This window comes from Botryllus schlosseri, chromosome 2, assembly GCF_051294905.1.
Source record: "Botryllus schlosseri isolate E-star chromosome 2, Bs_hap1, whole genome shotgun sequence".
Taxonomy (NCBI): domain Eukaryota; kingdom Metazoa; phylum Chordata; class Ascidiacea; order Stolidobranchia; family Styelidae; genus Botryllus; species Botryllus schlosseri.
The window spans coordinates 31,233,911-31,251,269 of record NC_137237.1 but is presented as its reverse complement, the minus strand read 5'-3'; the positions used below and the strand labels follow the sequence as shown (position 1 = coordinate 31,251,269).

General features: G+C 40.7%; 1 protein-coding gene across 1 annotated transcript in view; it reads left to right on the top strand.

Annotated features, from left to right (window-relative positions):
- Positions 1-17,359, top strand: part of LOC145457938 (uncharacterized) — a 50,352-nt gene that overhangs the window by 15,621 nt on the left and 17,372 nt on the right. Inside the window, exons 5-7 of the mRNA XM_080336233.1 lie at positions 12,874-14,274; positions 15,127-15,440; positions 16,155-16,259. Coding sequence (XP_080192359.1) covers positions 12,874-14,274; positions 15,127-15,440; positions 16,155-16,259 — 1,820 coding nt within the window. The remainder of the gene's footprint in view (positions 1-12,873; positions 14,275-15,126; positions 15,441-16,154; positions 16,260-17,359) is intronic.

The following is a 17,359-nucleotide window of genomic DNA, read 5'->3' as shown; positions in this document are numbered from 1 at the left end:
ACAAAACTCATATCCACCAACGCAAGCTCATTACAAATAATTTCATTCGGTAACACCACCGAGAATTCGCCTTTGGTGCCAGACAACGTGATGTAACTCATATTGAATCAACAGCTCTACGACGGAAGCGTAGGGTTACTGTCACTGGTGCTTTTCGAAATTTAATAGGGTTGCCTGCCGCATCACGTAGATAAATTCGTATTGTTCTAAAATTGTTTCTCGCTAAAGCAAAGAAGTATGGTTTTGAGAATATGTTGATTTGGTTTTCATTCGGTTTAGCGGTTACAGTAACCACCCGTAAAAGTTGTTGCAGCTTGTTACCGTGTGGTCTTGGTTGTATCAGATCACAATACACATAAACCTTATCAATCCGTTCCAACTTTATCGCGGGTGTAAAGATAAATTCTACCACTCCGCGACGACGAGATACAACGCGTCTAAATGTTATTGTATCCAACACAGAACCAAGTGGTATCAATCCGTAAGGTTCGGGTGAATCATGCGTGGTACGGGGTATGTGTTTGACGCTAGAGTCTGCGGTATCGGTATTTATGGGTACACCCCGCTTGTATCTTTTTTTACTCGTGACTAATCTTCTGAATGTGATTCTAAAGTCTCCGAATCCTTGTAAAATGAAAATGTCCCCCATGTAATATTTCTCGTACGATTCTAACATTTCACCGATGCTGTAATACGAGCCTTCGGGAATATAATACCGATCGGTGTATCCATTCGCATCGACAAATTCAAAACCGATACTTTTCGCTGTCACTTCAATTCGCGGTTGAAAATCATTGGGGAAGGTTAGCTCACATAATCCTAGCTCATGGCGATTCATTTCTAATTCTTTGTAAAGTTCCGTTTGAAAATCTGTGCTAGTATTCGGAAATTTATCCAAACTCGCATTCGAAGGTAGAGTCAACAACATTTTATTGTTTCTTTCAACATATACGATTGGTGATGGATTCGGTAATAGATACCCAAGTGAAGAAGACAGTAGCGTTAAATATATCTCACGATCCACCCCGACAGAAATTTGATATAATGAAAACACGATTACACACACTAACATACAAATCTGTACAATAAACACAATCTGGTTTTTCAGACTGTTCGAGACTTGACACATGCGAGATGAGACGGAATCAGAATCCATAATTAGGTTGAACAACATTTTCGGTGTCTATTTATACAAATCCGAGACCCAAGAATTAAATTTAGACGGATAACCAAACCATTTTACAAGATATTGCGTTTTCTTTCCTTTCCTGCGAGTAGACAGGATTTTTTCGATATTGTAAATATTATTATTTTTAGTTATTGGTTGTAACTCTTCACGCTGAAAGCGACCGTCTATAACTTCACCATGGTAGTCTTTCAATTGATAAGTAGGAGGGTCACCTTTACGACATTGAGATACGAAAAAGATTTCTTCGGTCCAACTCGCCAAGGCGCTTTTTACAAAATTACCACGTGATTTCGAAATCCTGACGGGTGTGCCGATAGTTAGTTTGGGTTTTTTAGGGGTCATGTCACCGTATAACCTATGGAAAATTTGTTCTTGATTCGAATAATTAACATCCGCTGGAGGACACCCTATAGCCACGTGAAAAGTAGTGTTATACCCCCGGCATATCTCAGACAGGACACTGACATAATTCAAAGTCTTATTATGCGTGAAATAACGGTATAACACTTGCTTCACAGTACGAATAACACGCTCGCATATCGATGCTTTCAGTTCACTATTTGTATGAAAATGTCGCACATTGTTCTCTTTTAAGAAAGTCTGAAACGCACGATTAGTAAACTCAGAACCTTGATCACTTTGAATAACATGAGGTATACGATCCTTAAATATTTCCTTGAATCCGCGAATAATACCTTGCGAGGTTTTGTTCTTGAGTGGATACAGATATAAAAATCGACTGAAACAATCGATCGTCACCAACACATATTTAAAATTATCGTTTTCTTTTGAAAGATTTTGCATATGCATGAGATCGGTTTGATACTGAACACCGAGACCGGACGTAATCACCCTAGGTCTCTTAAATTTCTTTCGATAGGGAAAATGTTTTGTGTACGCGTCCTTGCTCGAAAGAAACTCCTTGACTTTGGTTCTATTCCGCCCTCTAGAGAATACGTATGCGCCGCGGAAACTACCAGGTAGCCCTGGCGTGAAATATTTAGTATGGCTCCCATCCGTATCGTCTCGGGGTCTTGGGTGTACGACCACTTTTCGTCTTGGCATGTTGGGTCTTTACTTTGCTTCGTTGGCTACTCGGTGATGGTGAGTGAGGTTTAGGAATCCTTGATGGTTCACCCTTGATCAGGCGTCGCAGTGCGTCCAACTCACTAGCCGAAAATAGATTCCTTTGTTCTGATATATCGATTTTCATCGGTTGATTCAATGTGTCGTGTTTTGTTTGATAACGATTTAGTGCGTCGTTATATAAGGCTAATTTTCGTTCTTGGGGTATGTTCATCTGTAATATGTCGCTCATACATTTATCGATATCCAAATTCAATTTCTGAGCTTCAACCTCGTTGATCGGGTTCGGAGTTATGAAGATTTTTTTGAAAGAAGTCATTTTTTGAAAAGATTACCGAGTAAGCCAGTGACGACGGGTAGGATGCTTGATAATAGAGTCATAAACATACCACCATTCTGGTTAACCATACGTTTTTTATGTCGAATAGGGATGTCTTTCCTGAGAAGTCGACGTAAACTACATTTATGAGCTGATAGTCGCTTTCTTTTATACTTTGAAAGAGGGATGTTACCGTATAAAATGTTCTTTGTACAATCGCATATACACTCGATCAATTCTTTGCTGGCCCCCGATATAATTTGCTTGCGTATCTCGGGTTTACTTTTATGTAGGAACTCTAGTGTGGGTATATGCCGCCGTGTCCGAGCTGGTACCTTGGTCATTTTGAGTTTAAAGTCGTCTCTGCGCTTGGCTATTTATACCATCGGGCTATAAACCACCATGGTTTCACCAGGAAATATATTGGTCATAACTCGTCGATTTTCAGGCGCTTCTTGCGTGAGATCGAGGAATAAATAACTATGAGGTTGCCTAGCAGCGTCACGATAAGCCTCTGTTAAAAATCTAGAGTTTGGATACATTTGTCGACCAAGAAAACTGATCTGCTGTTGGTCGCGCGGATTCTTGAAAATCACCATATACGAGCTTGAAAGACTCAAGTCACGTGCCCCTTTACCCTTGTGGTACAGGTTCTGTGTGACGTAACAAATTGTCTTGGCTGAATGATGAGAAAATCTTGTAAAGTAGTCTGCAATTTTCGCTGTCTCAGTCATGAAATCATCCACTATAATCAAGGTGTCTTCAGAGCAAACCTTCAACTCTTCTAAAATATCTAGACCAGCGTGGAATTCTACATTATGCATCGTCTTGAAAACCTCCTGATAATTATTGTAACAATATACGACCCTGGATACACTTGGTTTAATCATGGATGCGGCATGCCTAATCAGCTTTGCAACAAAAGTAGTCTTCCCACTTCTTGAAGGACCACTCACAATACACGCGAATGGGTGGATCAATTCCATTGTTTGTTGTTTATTGAAAACTCGATAAAGTGTATGTGTTTATATATCAACAAGGTTGGGAATATCCACTGTTGTAGTCATCTTGTTCTAGTGGAATATATAATCCCAGTAGAGTTCGATTTAACAATTTTCCACGGGTTATGAAATCTTCATCTGTTCCTCATCGTCAATGGAAGTTGTAGTGTTACGAACGCTTCAGGTCGTCAAGCAGCTGACCCCAAGCTGTAAAATAATAAATCACATAAGAGGATTCATAATACGGTCATAACGCTTTAAAATATAGTGTTTCTATAACAAACTATAGACCTCACCACGGAGCACAAGTTTTGGTGGTCTGCTTTTCATCAATCGGGTATCATCGGTGTTGCGAGTTGTTGGTAGAGTCAAGAATCATGAACTGTGGTAATTCCCACTCCAAGGTAATCATCTCTACATGTAAAGTGTATAAATCTAATGACATGACAGGCTTTAGATAGCGTTATCAATCTGGAAAACAAATGACACGTTACCACACACAAGTAAATCAAACATATAAACAAGTAATAAACAAGTAAATCAAACACACAGAATATACAAATAAAATACAATAACACACAATTACACATTTAATGGTAGGGTTGACACACCATCCTCGAGCACTCGACGTTTGGCGTAGAAATAGGACAATGTTTTACGCTGTTGTTTGTACGTATAGACACCCCATCTCTGCACCGAAACCCCTTGTTCACTCCCCCCGTAGCTTCCTTAGATGTCAAGACACCCAGAAAATTTTCGAAGTCAATTTGATTGGATTTCTGGAGCCCTTTGGAAGCTAATTTTTTCTTTGGTCCATCGCAAAAGTAATTTTTGGATTGGAGACCGCAGAAAGATGTACCACCTTCATACTCCACTTTCATCAAACCCGGTTGACGAAGGTAATACGCATACGCATCTTTGCAACACTGCCTCGAGCGATCAAAAGAAACCGGGTCAGCCAAAAACTCAGTTCGGTGCTCATCACAAAAATAGCGTGGAAACCAGTTCTCGTATTCAAGATAAAATTCATCTCTTTTCTCAGGGATAAGAATATCGTCGAATGAGGCTGAATGCAAAAGATAGAGGGAGTCTGTGGCCATCATTAATAGCATGAAGCACTCGTCACGGAAATATTTACACAAGCAGTCATAAAAAAACGACAACATCTTGAGCTTAGCATTGTTATACACCCAAAATCCCACTTGAATACAGTTACCCCACTTGATCGTTTTAGGTCGCTTCGTTATTTCAAATAGATCAGCGTTCAATTCGTCACATTTCACGAAAAAACGATCCTTCGCATTGGTGCCCAATTCGCTTTTATCACAGTAGGACGTTCGTTTGAATTTACGTGGGTTCATCAAGACGCGGCCATAACTGCTATTTCCAGCTAATTTTTGCGTTAGGGCAATGATCTCTAGGCTGGGGTCGCGGTCCCCAGCACGTCGACAGTCTGAGACATTTTTCGCAAAGCTGTCAAAACAGGTCTTTTTTGTGAATTCGACCGCCTCATGAATTTTGGATATAATCAACCCATGCTCTACATACCACTTGATCAAGTCGGAGGTCAACAAGATTTTCTTGCCCCAGTATGAAGCAACCAACATGCGCGTGGGTTTGGGGAGTAATTTACGATCAATAGCGAACTGTTTCATGTGACCTGTCAAATGCTCGCGAGACACCATCGTATTTTTGAATATAGGACATAGTTCAACAAACTTCCTTTGTAAATGTTTTGGCGTAAAAATATCAACTGATAAACATCCGAAGAATGTACCAGTCATTACCATCTCCATCAATTTTTGTGCGGTGACAGACTTGGCTCGAGTCAATTGTGGTTGAATACCATTAAGATATCGCACAATATCAGGATTTTCCTGTTTCTCCGTGCGCCAGTCGCATTCCCATTTACATATGACTTGGTAATTGAGGCTTTTGTAATAATCATGAACACGTTTAGTCCGTTCTCGACGTTCCAAATCATCACAGCCAAATCTGCACTGATGTGCATGGAAATGACATCCAAGAAAAGACAAGATTACCCCTTGACCAGCTGAATTACGATAGAACCCATCAGCAGGGTAATTACGAGCTCCTACGCGGATTTCAGGTCCATTAAAAGCATGGTGGACATGTACATTGTGGGTATACGAATACCAGTTTAGCCATTGAGCTGCTGTCTCCCCCCATTTCGGTGCGGTCTTCACCGGTTTGAATTTAGTACACTCAGCATCGAGTGGTTGCCAATGTACCGGGAAACCGGTTGGACTAGGTTCACTCAAAGCAAAAAAGTATAACGAATTGCTGTCCAGCCCTGTTACATGTTGGGTAATCTGTGCGTTTTCCTTATAAAAAACTTCTTTGATTCGAGTTTCACCCTGTTTTTGATATCGATGGAAAATGACCGACGGTCCGCCTACTAAATTGTCTCTGAATAGCGAAACCAGATCTTGGTGTTTATCATTGAACAAGGTGAAATCACGCGGAATGCTATTGAAAAGATGCCTCGATACAACCCCGGGTAGGGAGACAGCTTCTTTGAATATATCCACACTGAATTGACTTTTGAAAGATTGAAATTGTTTTTCTAACCCCTCAATGAAGTAATGAGTATCGATTGCGTTGTACCATTTGAGATAATCACGTAAAGTGGTCATTTTGTTATCATTCCAAACCTTCAAACAGTTTTCATATTCAGCTGTGGATATATTACGACCTTTTAGCGAGCTGTAAAACTCATCGTGGCTAGGTAGACTCGTATAATCCAGCTTTTCCAAACTAGTCAGAAACTCATACGGAAAATGACCTTTAGCGGCGCTACATTTGAAGGCTTTCAAATAAGCATCGTACGAGAACCCGGGTGCCAAGTAATTTACAATGTCCAAAAGTTTAAGTCTGTTGGTTGTCAAAGAGAGGAAGTTGTTACCCCGTTTCAATACACTCACATTTTCGTCAACGAGTAAACCCATCAAGTACTCTTTGAGACAGTTCAAGTCATACCGACCACCATTGAACGACAAAACAGGGATTTGTTTTAAATATCGCATAAACTCCTCCTGTAAACGTTCAAGTGGTATTTTTTTCTCGGAAGGATCGAGTGCTTTCATTTCGGCAATTTTAGTTTCGAGCATGTCCAAGTAGTGTTGATATTCCATCTGTAACAACCTAAATGACTCACTTTGAATATCATGAAAATGATCAACCATTTCCGCACACAAGTCGTTTGGGTCACCGTTCGAGACAATTACATACGGTTCCAAGAACCCTTCCACATTAGAAGATATGCTAACAGAAATGGGAATATGTTTGCACTCCCACGAAGTTTTGGAGGAATCTGGAATATCACACTTCTCGAACATGCTCTCAATATCAAACGCGATACGGTATTTGAAATAACGAAGCTGGTGAGGAACAAACATCCCTTCTAGATCAAGCTTTTCAAATATGGCCAGAGGAGGTGTATATACGCCACCGGGAAACACTTCAACAGGCTCTGTTGTACATTTGTGTCTGGTCAATTCGTGCTGCTCATAAAAAAATCTTTGACAAACATCACATCGATAGCTCTCCATATATCGCCTCATGTCAGTAATGAGACAGAAGTGTGCATTTTCTAAATGTAAGTACACAGGTTTCGCTTCAAACGTACTACGACGGAGTGCGACAGCTTTACCCTCAGTCTTAGTATACACGAAGATGGCGACATTAAACAAATCCTCAATATTATCCAGCATGTCAAGTGTCACGCCAGATTCTGCATTTACACCATATGTCGAAGTGAATTGTTGGGCCATTGCTTTGGTGTCTTTACCTAGCGTGTGACCAATACAGCGAAAAGCACACAGATTGTCCTTGTATTTAGTATTATTCTTTCGGCGTGTAAATGTCATGATACATCTCGCTCTCGCAAGCCATATCGGGAGTTTAATACCGACACAACCGATCAACAAACCATCGGTAGGATATACAAATAACTGGGGGTTGATCAGATAGACCGATTGGGTATCTTAGAAAACATCCGACCGCTTACGATTGCTGACGCTAGTATTGCGCACGTGGCTACTGTTTACTACATACGATTTCACCGCTTGCCAGATCTGAGATGTAATTTGTTGCTTTTGGTTATCGATCTCTGGCGGTGCGTGTTCTTCATGATTCCAAAGGTGTCGAGTCATCTGTAAAATTGATACCGCGTGGCTACATTCAACACTTGGGAATATTAAACTACTGTTACTTACAATGGGGTTTCTTTTTCGGTATCTTCCTTGGATCTTTATACTAAACAAGTAACACGTCAAACTATGTCGCTAACATAGTAATATAACAGATAACTCACCAGTAGACTTGTGAATCCCACTTGAGCTTGCTCTGTCTGTTCAACAACAAAATCATTACATCATGCTCAATAGTTCTACACAGTAATAACTCACCGTTTCAATTCTTTAATCCCACGCTTGTTTTGTCTGGTGGATAAATAAATAACAAATTATATTCATAAATCAAAGTATTCGCACCGAATAACTTACCTATTAAACCCTTAATCCCTGTGTCAATGTGATCTCTATATGTAAACTATATAAATCTAATGACATAACCGACTTGAGATATGAAATAATGTTATCCACCTGGAAAACAAATGATACATTAACACACAATACAAAAAAAATCATATTAAACAAACATAATGTACAATTAAACCCCAATAACACCACACACACAATATATACAAGTACATCTCAATAAAATTCAATGACAGGATTATTTTCTTGGGTCGCTATGAAAATGATTGAGATCATGAAAAGACACATCGGCATCGTATTTCGATATCAGCTCAACCAATCAACAAACCGTCAGTGGGGTATACGTAAAACTGTACATTAGCCAGACAGACTGCCCTGTATTTTGTATCTGGTCGAGAGTCTTGTAACACATCTAGTGCCGTTTCCAACGTTAAAGATTCAACAAATTCATCATTCAGCTAGTGATGTAATCGCTGCTGGGACTTCTAATACGCTATCGATGTTCGCCGACGCATGAAAATACCGAAATCTCCCAGCCGCGATGTTATGTAAAATGATTCCATACGCAAAATTCACTTTGAAACGAGTCGACTCTGAGAAAAATATCGCTTGGATATCGCGGAAAACATCCGGTATCTCACGATCGATGACTCGGATATTATACACGCGCCGACTCTGATTCACTACATATGATTTTATCACTTACCAGTTCTGGGATACAACTTCTTGGTATTGGTCGCCTGTCTCTGGTGGTGTGTCTTCTTCCTCGCGAACATGACTCCGTCTGCGTCGACTCACAGACTTCAGCCCCACCTGACGCGCTATATCTGCGTGGTTTGGTTGCATTTCGATCGTTGTCGTAGAGTTGCGTTCTGTGGCTTCAACTCTTAAATCAGACGTCATCAGATCACCAGAATTAATCGCATCAAAGATATCCGCATTCTCTTCAAATTGCGATTCAAATGCATTTGGTTCATAACCAAATTTATCAAGATTATCTATCTGAGCCTCGGCCATTGTACAATAATTAATCTAACTGCTCCAACCAATGTTTATGTCTGCGACAGCGAAGTATAACAATCTGATCGTGGTGTTGGCTATTTATAGATTTAATTCGATAGTAGCACGCGGTTGGATGGAAAATAATTCGGCGCGCAGATCATTCGAAATATAGGTCGCGCACGCACTGCGTAATCCCCAGAACCGATCGCGTTTCCAACTTTCAGAACCGGACGTATTTAGTGTGTCACAGATCAAAACGCGGCCGCAGATATCTGGTTTTTCAAAATCGCACAGCGCACTGCGCTTTAGTGAATTTCCTGTTTAGCGAAACGGGCGATTTTATTGTGTCACACATGTCAAACGCACCCGCCAACATCTGTTTTTTCGAAATCTGAGCGGTGTATTTCACCATTTTAACACATTGTGGTGTCATTCTCATGGTTTACTTTTTCAGTTGATAGTTACATATACTCGTTATGGCAACTAGCGCGATTATTGAGAATTACCTTCTCTACTATCATAACTTGACAACCCCCACATTGAGCGAAACGGAAAAATTCATCCACGGAGTACTAGATTTCTATGTACATGGACAAAACGTGAGCCGTGTTCGAAAGTGTGATTTTACCGCATTGGTTAACTAGATTCGATCATACGGAGTCGATTGGAATGGGGTTTTTAGTGTCATAAGCACTGCGGCGATGAAAAGTGACATACGTACCCTAGCGGTGTACAGAGATTTAGCAACAGACATCTTGAATACTCACTACAGTACATTGATAATTGACTGGGTAAGAAGAAAATTCATTCGTGTCGTTTGTCACTTGTGAACGGCATCCTTTCTTACAGAACTCCTGTAAAGTTTATTTCAATCCAAGTCTATTCACGCGCGTCATCAGGATTATACAAAGACTGTTAACTCACTCAATACCACGTGCCTAATTCTATAAATATCGATGGGTTTGTTGATGACTCCCACTTTATCAAACGATATGGCATCGAACAGCGTCAACACTATGCAAGTCGGAGCAACTTCAAATTTTCACGTCGGCGTCAAATTCGTCTCATCACCCAAAAGAGGTGGCGTTAGCCAATATCTCAAAGGTATATTCATCGATGGCAATAACGAAGAGATATCTTTCACGTGTTTCAATCGTGATTTGTTCGGGAACATTGAGAAAGCATTCACCAAACGAAAAAAACTCATGGTCAAATCCGGTTGGGTTCAAATTGATAAATTTACTGGAAAACCCGCTGTATTACTTGGTCGGGCTTCGTCAGTAACTCTGCATGGAAAATCGAGACATACGACTGAAGAATACCCATTATTGACCTGTGAATCGGTATACGGAAATAAAGATGAATACGTCTCGATCGCCGCTACTTGTGTTTCTCGAGAGGAGAAGATGGTCAATTCTGGTGCCGGAAAGGAGTTGAAATTATACAGTTTTACATTGAAGGATGATACTGGCGAGGTGGTTTTGGATCAATGGAACAAAGCCTCGCTCGTACCCGGGAAGAAATATCAACTCACTCGTGTTAAAAACTGTGTCGGCAGCTTGAAAATCGATCCGTTAACTAGACTTGTTGAATTGAAAGAATAGTTTGCATATTTGTATACCACAATACAATATTTCATTTCACGTAAAATGTATGACCTATGTGTTTCGACAACTGGGTTAGCGCGGTGTTGTTCTACTGATCGAGGTGTGAAAATTGCGCTATCGCGATGAAGTTGCGACTGTGAACAGCAGACTATTCTGTAGGCGCGAAACAGCGAAGGTGTGAATAATCCGATCTGAAAGTATTATTCAGCTAGCAATCAATAGCGAGGAAAGAGAACACGATCGGTCATTCGACACGACTAAACTACGACATCATATATCATAATTTACGATCAAACTATTTCACACTGACTGGTCTAGTGTAATAATCGATAGTAGCACACAGCTGGACGGGAAATAATTCAGCGCGCAGGTCATTCGGAATATAGGTCGCACGCACTACTTAATCCTCTTGCAAGCCACGTTTCCGTTTGTGCGGTTATTGTTGGTGACTATTCAACACCACGCGAGAGATGGTTGAAAGTGCGAATCACGACCGCACCCATAAGAGCACATAGCGAGTCACCACAGATCCCGTAAGAATACATGGCGCATCACCGCCGCAGCCTATAGCAAAAAAGACGAGTCACGACCACGAGTTTTCACGGCGAATCACCGCCGCATCCATAAGCCACAATGGCGCATCACGACCGCATCCATAAGAACACATGGCGCATCACCGCCGAGAGGGGGGTCTAAAAAGGCGCATCACCACCCCCGGTTTTCAGGCGCGTCACCACCCCGCCTATACTACCCCATGCAAAAAACGTTAGTTCGCGACCGATCGTATATACTACTGACTCACGCCAGAGACAATTTGGAACTCCTGCTAGAAGCATGCTGGCGGTTGCTCGGATGTCATATGAACGAGGGGATCGACATACCTTTGCAAAATGCCCCTTTTTTCCGCATTTCAGGCATTCGACGTCCTTTGCAGGACAAACGGGCTTGTCTGCCACATGAGATCCGCCGCAGAAGAAGCATTTGCGCAGTAATCTCGGTGCTCCAGGCTTTTCTACAGCCGCGGTAAAATCTGTCCCGTGTTCAGGATCGCTTTGCCGAACTGCTGCGATTTCCGCAGAAGCGATGGTATCAGACGAAGGAGGGTTGACATTGTACGAGCTGGCGAACAATTAGGCTCTTTCTAACGTGTCCGCAGTCTGGAAGGCTTTTTGCATAGTTAGTTCATCGCATTCCAGTAATCTCTGTCAAATTGCCGGGGACCTCAGCCCAGTGATGAAAGCGTCTCTTACAGCTTCCTCTTTATGCTTTTGAGCATTTACGGCCAAGAAGTTACAATCTTTAGACAACGCCATCAGTTTTCTAGAAAATTCTGACACGTTAACTCCAACCTCTTGCGTTGCAGTTGCTAGCAGATGTCGGGCGTAGACTTCGTTTTTCTTTTTTTTGTAAAGGGACTGCAGCTCGGTGATAGCAGCATCGTAATCATCAATTTCTTCAATAAATGAGGAGACTTCAGGTGATAAATAACCTGAAAATATAGCGAGCTTGTTTACATCAGTTGAAAGAGCAGATATAGCTTCGATTAAACTCTTCAACATCCGCTCCCAATGAGAGAATATCTTCACACTATCTGCAGAGTCTGGTAACACGTCCAACGTTGGAACTTTAATATACTTCTCTCCAGACATTACTACAGGCGATCTTTCTCCAAGCAGCGAGATACAATTTAAGTTAGTAAAATTGTCGTACCAGTAAACAGAAGACTCTTGTTTCGTTGGCTTTTACTAACTTAAATCTCGGCGTCAAATACAACAGTACCAGTAACAGTAGCGATTTAAGTAACAGAGGAATTGGAAACTAATGATTAGAAAAGCAATGATTACATGATGCACGATGGCTTGAATACAAAAGACTATACAAATCACCACACTACGGTTGTCAAGGAACACCTTTTTACTGAATCAATTACCTGTTTAAAAAAGTAATTGTAATTTTAATTTTAATTGTAATTAAGCACATGTTTAACAGTAATTGTAATTGTAATTGTAATTTGATATTTTTAGCACTGAGTAATTGTAATTGTAATGTAATTGAAACATCCAAGGAAGTAATTGTAATTGTAATTGTAATTGAATTAAAATATTGTAATTGATTCAACTCTTTAAAACCGCATAATATTTTGTTGCAGACGTCGACAGACTTATAAAGAGTGTCAACGATAGTGCTGACGAACGCTCTTCGGTCAGTATTCTTGATGAATTCAAGCTCGACGGGCTGCAAGAGACAGACTTTGTAGTTCACCCGCAAATGCGAAAGGTTGATGTTGCCCACTACTACAAAGGTCGCTATGAAAGAGATGTAGCTGTACAAAATCAACTGGTAAATGAAGTCGGATTCAACTACCAGGATGAGAATGAAAACAAACCGATCCAAATTGACGAGGTAATGGCGTCCATATGGCAGAGAGAAAAATTACAGCCGTCTGGAACGGTCGGTATTACAGCCATAGTCGCGTCAGCGGGATCAGGTAAAACGACACTTACACGTAGACTAGTAAAAAAATCTCTGGGTTTATCCTCTGGGGAAAACATACATAAACTGTTCAACGAAAAGAAGATGATACTTTATGTTGAATTGAAGGATGTTAAAGACGAGAACCTTATCAAGCCATCAAAATTTCTTTTCGGTGGTCTTTACGAAACTGATTGCGAAGAAAATCAGGCATTTAAATGGTTAGTTGAAAATCAATCCGATGCGGTTATATTTTTTGACGGGCTCGATCAAGCAAGGTTCAATATTTACCATAGAGACATTCGAACCATCAAAAATCATGACATAGAAAGCACCTGGACAATCCTATACAATATTTTAGCACGGAATATCCTTCGGCACGTTAAAATTTTCATAACTTCAAGGGAATTCAGGATCTCTGAGCTACCGCAGAAAGCCAGACCCCATGATATTATTATGCTGCATGGTTTCACTCTACCAGACGCACAGGGACTATTCACTTCCCTTCTTGGAGAAAACGGAGTCTGCCTTTGGAAACGAATTGAAAGGATGTCGCCACGATTGCTCCATATAATATCCCAACCGGTCTTCCTAATTTTAACCGCGATTGTAATGGGAAAAGATCCACGTAGGCCTCCTCCGGCTACAATCACAGAACTGTACGATAGGATCATCGCAGCTCTTGAAGGCGTAGAAAACATACGAAAATCAGAAGACATCTCGTCGGTAGTGAACAAACTGAAAGAGATGTCTTTTCGAGGCATGCAAGAAGGAAGAGTTGTCTTCAAGATATCTGATTTACAACATTTTGAACTGTCCGCCGATGACGTTAAAGATTTAATGGCAAAGGTTCCGGGTGAAAATCTGCTCAGCCGCAGTTTGATGCAAGGGGATTTCGTATTCTTTTTCTGCCACCAAAGCATTCAAGAATATCTGGCAGCGAGATTTGTAGCTGAGATGGAGATTAGCAGATTCCGGGACTTTAATAAAGAAGGTCTTCATGCGGAACGATGGTCAGTGGTTCGACGATTCGCTACTGGCGCGGTATACATGGAAACATCCTCTGAGCTTGTTAAAGGTCTGATCTTGACATCTATAATAACCTGCAGATTGAAAATGATAGGAGGGTTATAGGAACATCTTTTATGACAAATGCCCGACACATGACGGCTACTCATCTATACTTGGAATGGCAGGGTGTATGTTGGCGACACACAAAATGACCAAAATACGTTCAATTCTCGAGTACATATTCGTTGCCGGGATATAGGAGATTTTGACGCGGGTATTTTGATAATTTCACTCATAAAACTCAACTCAGTGAATATTAATTAGTCCATCCTCAACATTACCGGACCACGACTAACCTATCGATCTCGCCTTCCATGACATGCCACCCCATTTCTTGCTACTTGCCCTTTTTATACTATCTTCTTTACTTTTCATTGAGTGTGCATGCCTCCTCTTTACATTGCCTAGGCCAAGGTGGGTATCTGATTCAATAGACTACTCCATGTCGCTTCGACAACTTCCTATCTTTTCTTTGTATCGCATTTTTGTGGTGTATTGAACCGATAATATTGCTAATAAACCAATGATGATGACGCCTTAAGTACAGCCTCCGTAGTGAAACTACTGAATTATCTGGAAAACGTGGAAGTAATTCGTTACTGGCTACCTCCAAATGAAACTCGAATAGTGCGAAGCGGAATAAATTCGACGTGCGATATCTTAATACCCTGGTTTTTGTATCATTTGACTAATCAAGTATTTATGTATTGATAGTGTCCGGAGTTATCCGATGTCATGTGCTGGCATTGGTCCCGATTATAAGTGTCACCAACCATACAACCTACAGCTTTGCTTCGCAAGATTTATATAGTTTGATACACATATATGTAACTAATGCGGTATTGTATATGTTTTTCAGATCGGGAGAAGAAAAGAACAATTATTGCACTCTCGATTCTCTCTCAGCTTGACAGCGCTCAAAACGATTTCGCTCAGAGATATATTCGCATGGAGCTATACACTTCAATATGCGAATCTAACTGTGACGACGTGATAAAAGGTCTCTCCGTCATCAACGCGTCTAGCTTTCCGCTGAGTCGAGACGAAGCCCACATCCTTGGATCTCTAACTGCAAGAAGCGACGGTCTCGACGATTTTAACTTCTGCAACTGTAACATGTCTGATGAGCTGATGGAGATTATAGCAAGAAGCATGGAGGGTCGCCGAGTTCGTGTAAGTCTTATCGTGAATTAGCCTAGGTGACAGGAAATAACAATACGTTTCGTAACATGCATTTGTAACGGATCGCAATGGTAAGATGGTCAATAATTTATTAGCAGCGTTTGATAATTGTATTAAGACGCAATTGACGTGGGAATTTGCAGTTTAAATTGTCTTGCAGCGTGTCCATTTTCAATCAAACTGACGTCTTCCGACCGCATTCACCGTTTTTGTTTCATCGCGCAAAGTACTTGGATGGTGGTGGCATTCTTTTAAAAACAACTGTAACTTGTCTTGTTGGTGACATACACATGGCGGCATTGTCTCCACTCACTACACCCAGTTTACTATTAACTTTATCCACCCCTTTATACCACTAACAAAGAAGCCGTTCGAAATGGTGACTGATTTAAGCTTGATTATTTCATGTTATGTATAAATATTCGACCACGACGACTTATTTTATGTCATTGAACACTGATGTAGAATAAATACTAGAGCTGTTAGCGGTGTTATAAAAAACAATCTACCTTATTACTGTCGTTTAAAAATGCTGCAAACTCTTGAATTAGTTTTAAATGATCAAATCTCTGGTATTTCCACCGCTGTCGTCCTATGCGCTCCCCATCTCTAACGCAAGATGTGAATCTTCGCACACACATAAAACGTTGTATGTAGGGAAGTAGCCAGAAACGTTCCGTTGACCCATATTTGACATCTATTCAGGTCGACAATGTGGATTTGCAACAAAACTCCCTTTCCTCGGTTACACTCCGTCCGTTTCTTGGATATCATGGGAATGACTGCAAAATGGGATATTTTGATTGGAAAGTGAGTAATGTCATACATACCCGAAATTATCTCAGCTTCTCACGTTAAAAATTTATCCTAGAAGACAATAAACTTAGTTAATGGTCCACTTGTACCTTATTCTAAGTCAGGGCATTTCAACTTGCGTGACGGTTCGCACTTGTGCGAATGAAAAAATTGCAGTGCGATGACTAAGGTGGTGCTAATAGTGCGAATGAAAATCGTGAATAATTATTAATTTTTCTGACGTGGAATAATTTAAATATACCTCATAGGAAATTTAAGGTCAGTGTAACTTTTGTAGTGACGACGCAATTGTGAAAACTTGTTTAACTTACTACGCACCACTGACCGTAGCTCTCACAAGCCGTAGTGAATTAATATTTCGCACTATAATTATTACGTAACCAAAAGCCTGATTTGAAAATTGGTGTGGTGCAGTGATCCGGAACCTTTTTTGTCCGAAGAGCCATATTGGCCTTATTTTTTCCATTTTATCTCCCAAAGAGCCATACATGTCAATCAGCTGTTACGTCACAATTGAAAATTTCTGACGTCATGGTGGCACTAATTCGAACTCACTGCATGGGACTCGTCGTGTGCGCCACATTTTCTTGATAAAAACTCGAACTAATCACGCTGGTTGCCTTACTTGAGCATGCGAAACTTGAGTAACGAGAACTAAGTTCGTCGCGATGCTCCTTTTAAATGCGAGAACCCATGATCACATGCGTAGGTGGAGCCAAACGTGGTCACTACAGCAGTTTATAGGCCTAGCCACTCTAATCTGGTAACGAAAATTGTGAAACCTTCAATTAGTATTGCTATTTTCTATTGATGTTCGTGAATGACTAGATTCTGAAGATTTTTCTCCCAAATTCACACGATTTGCCTTTTATTGTTCGAAAATAAAGCGCGGGACGAGAGGTAAGGCACAGACGAGCCAAGTCTCACCATTGATAACGCAATTAATCGTAAATAGCTTAGAATTTATTACATTTGGTATTAATCCAATGTAACTGTCGCACTGATTCCGAAAATTTAAATACTGATCGACTTCTCAATTCTTCATGTATTCGGCGGTAACATACATCGTTGCGCTCCACTCCTACATTTAATAG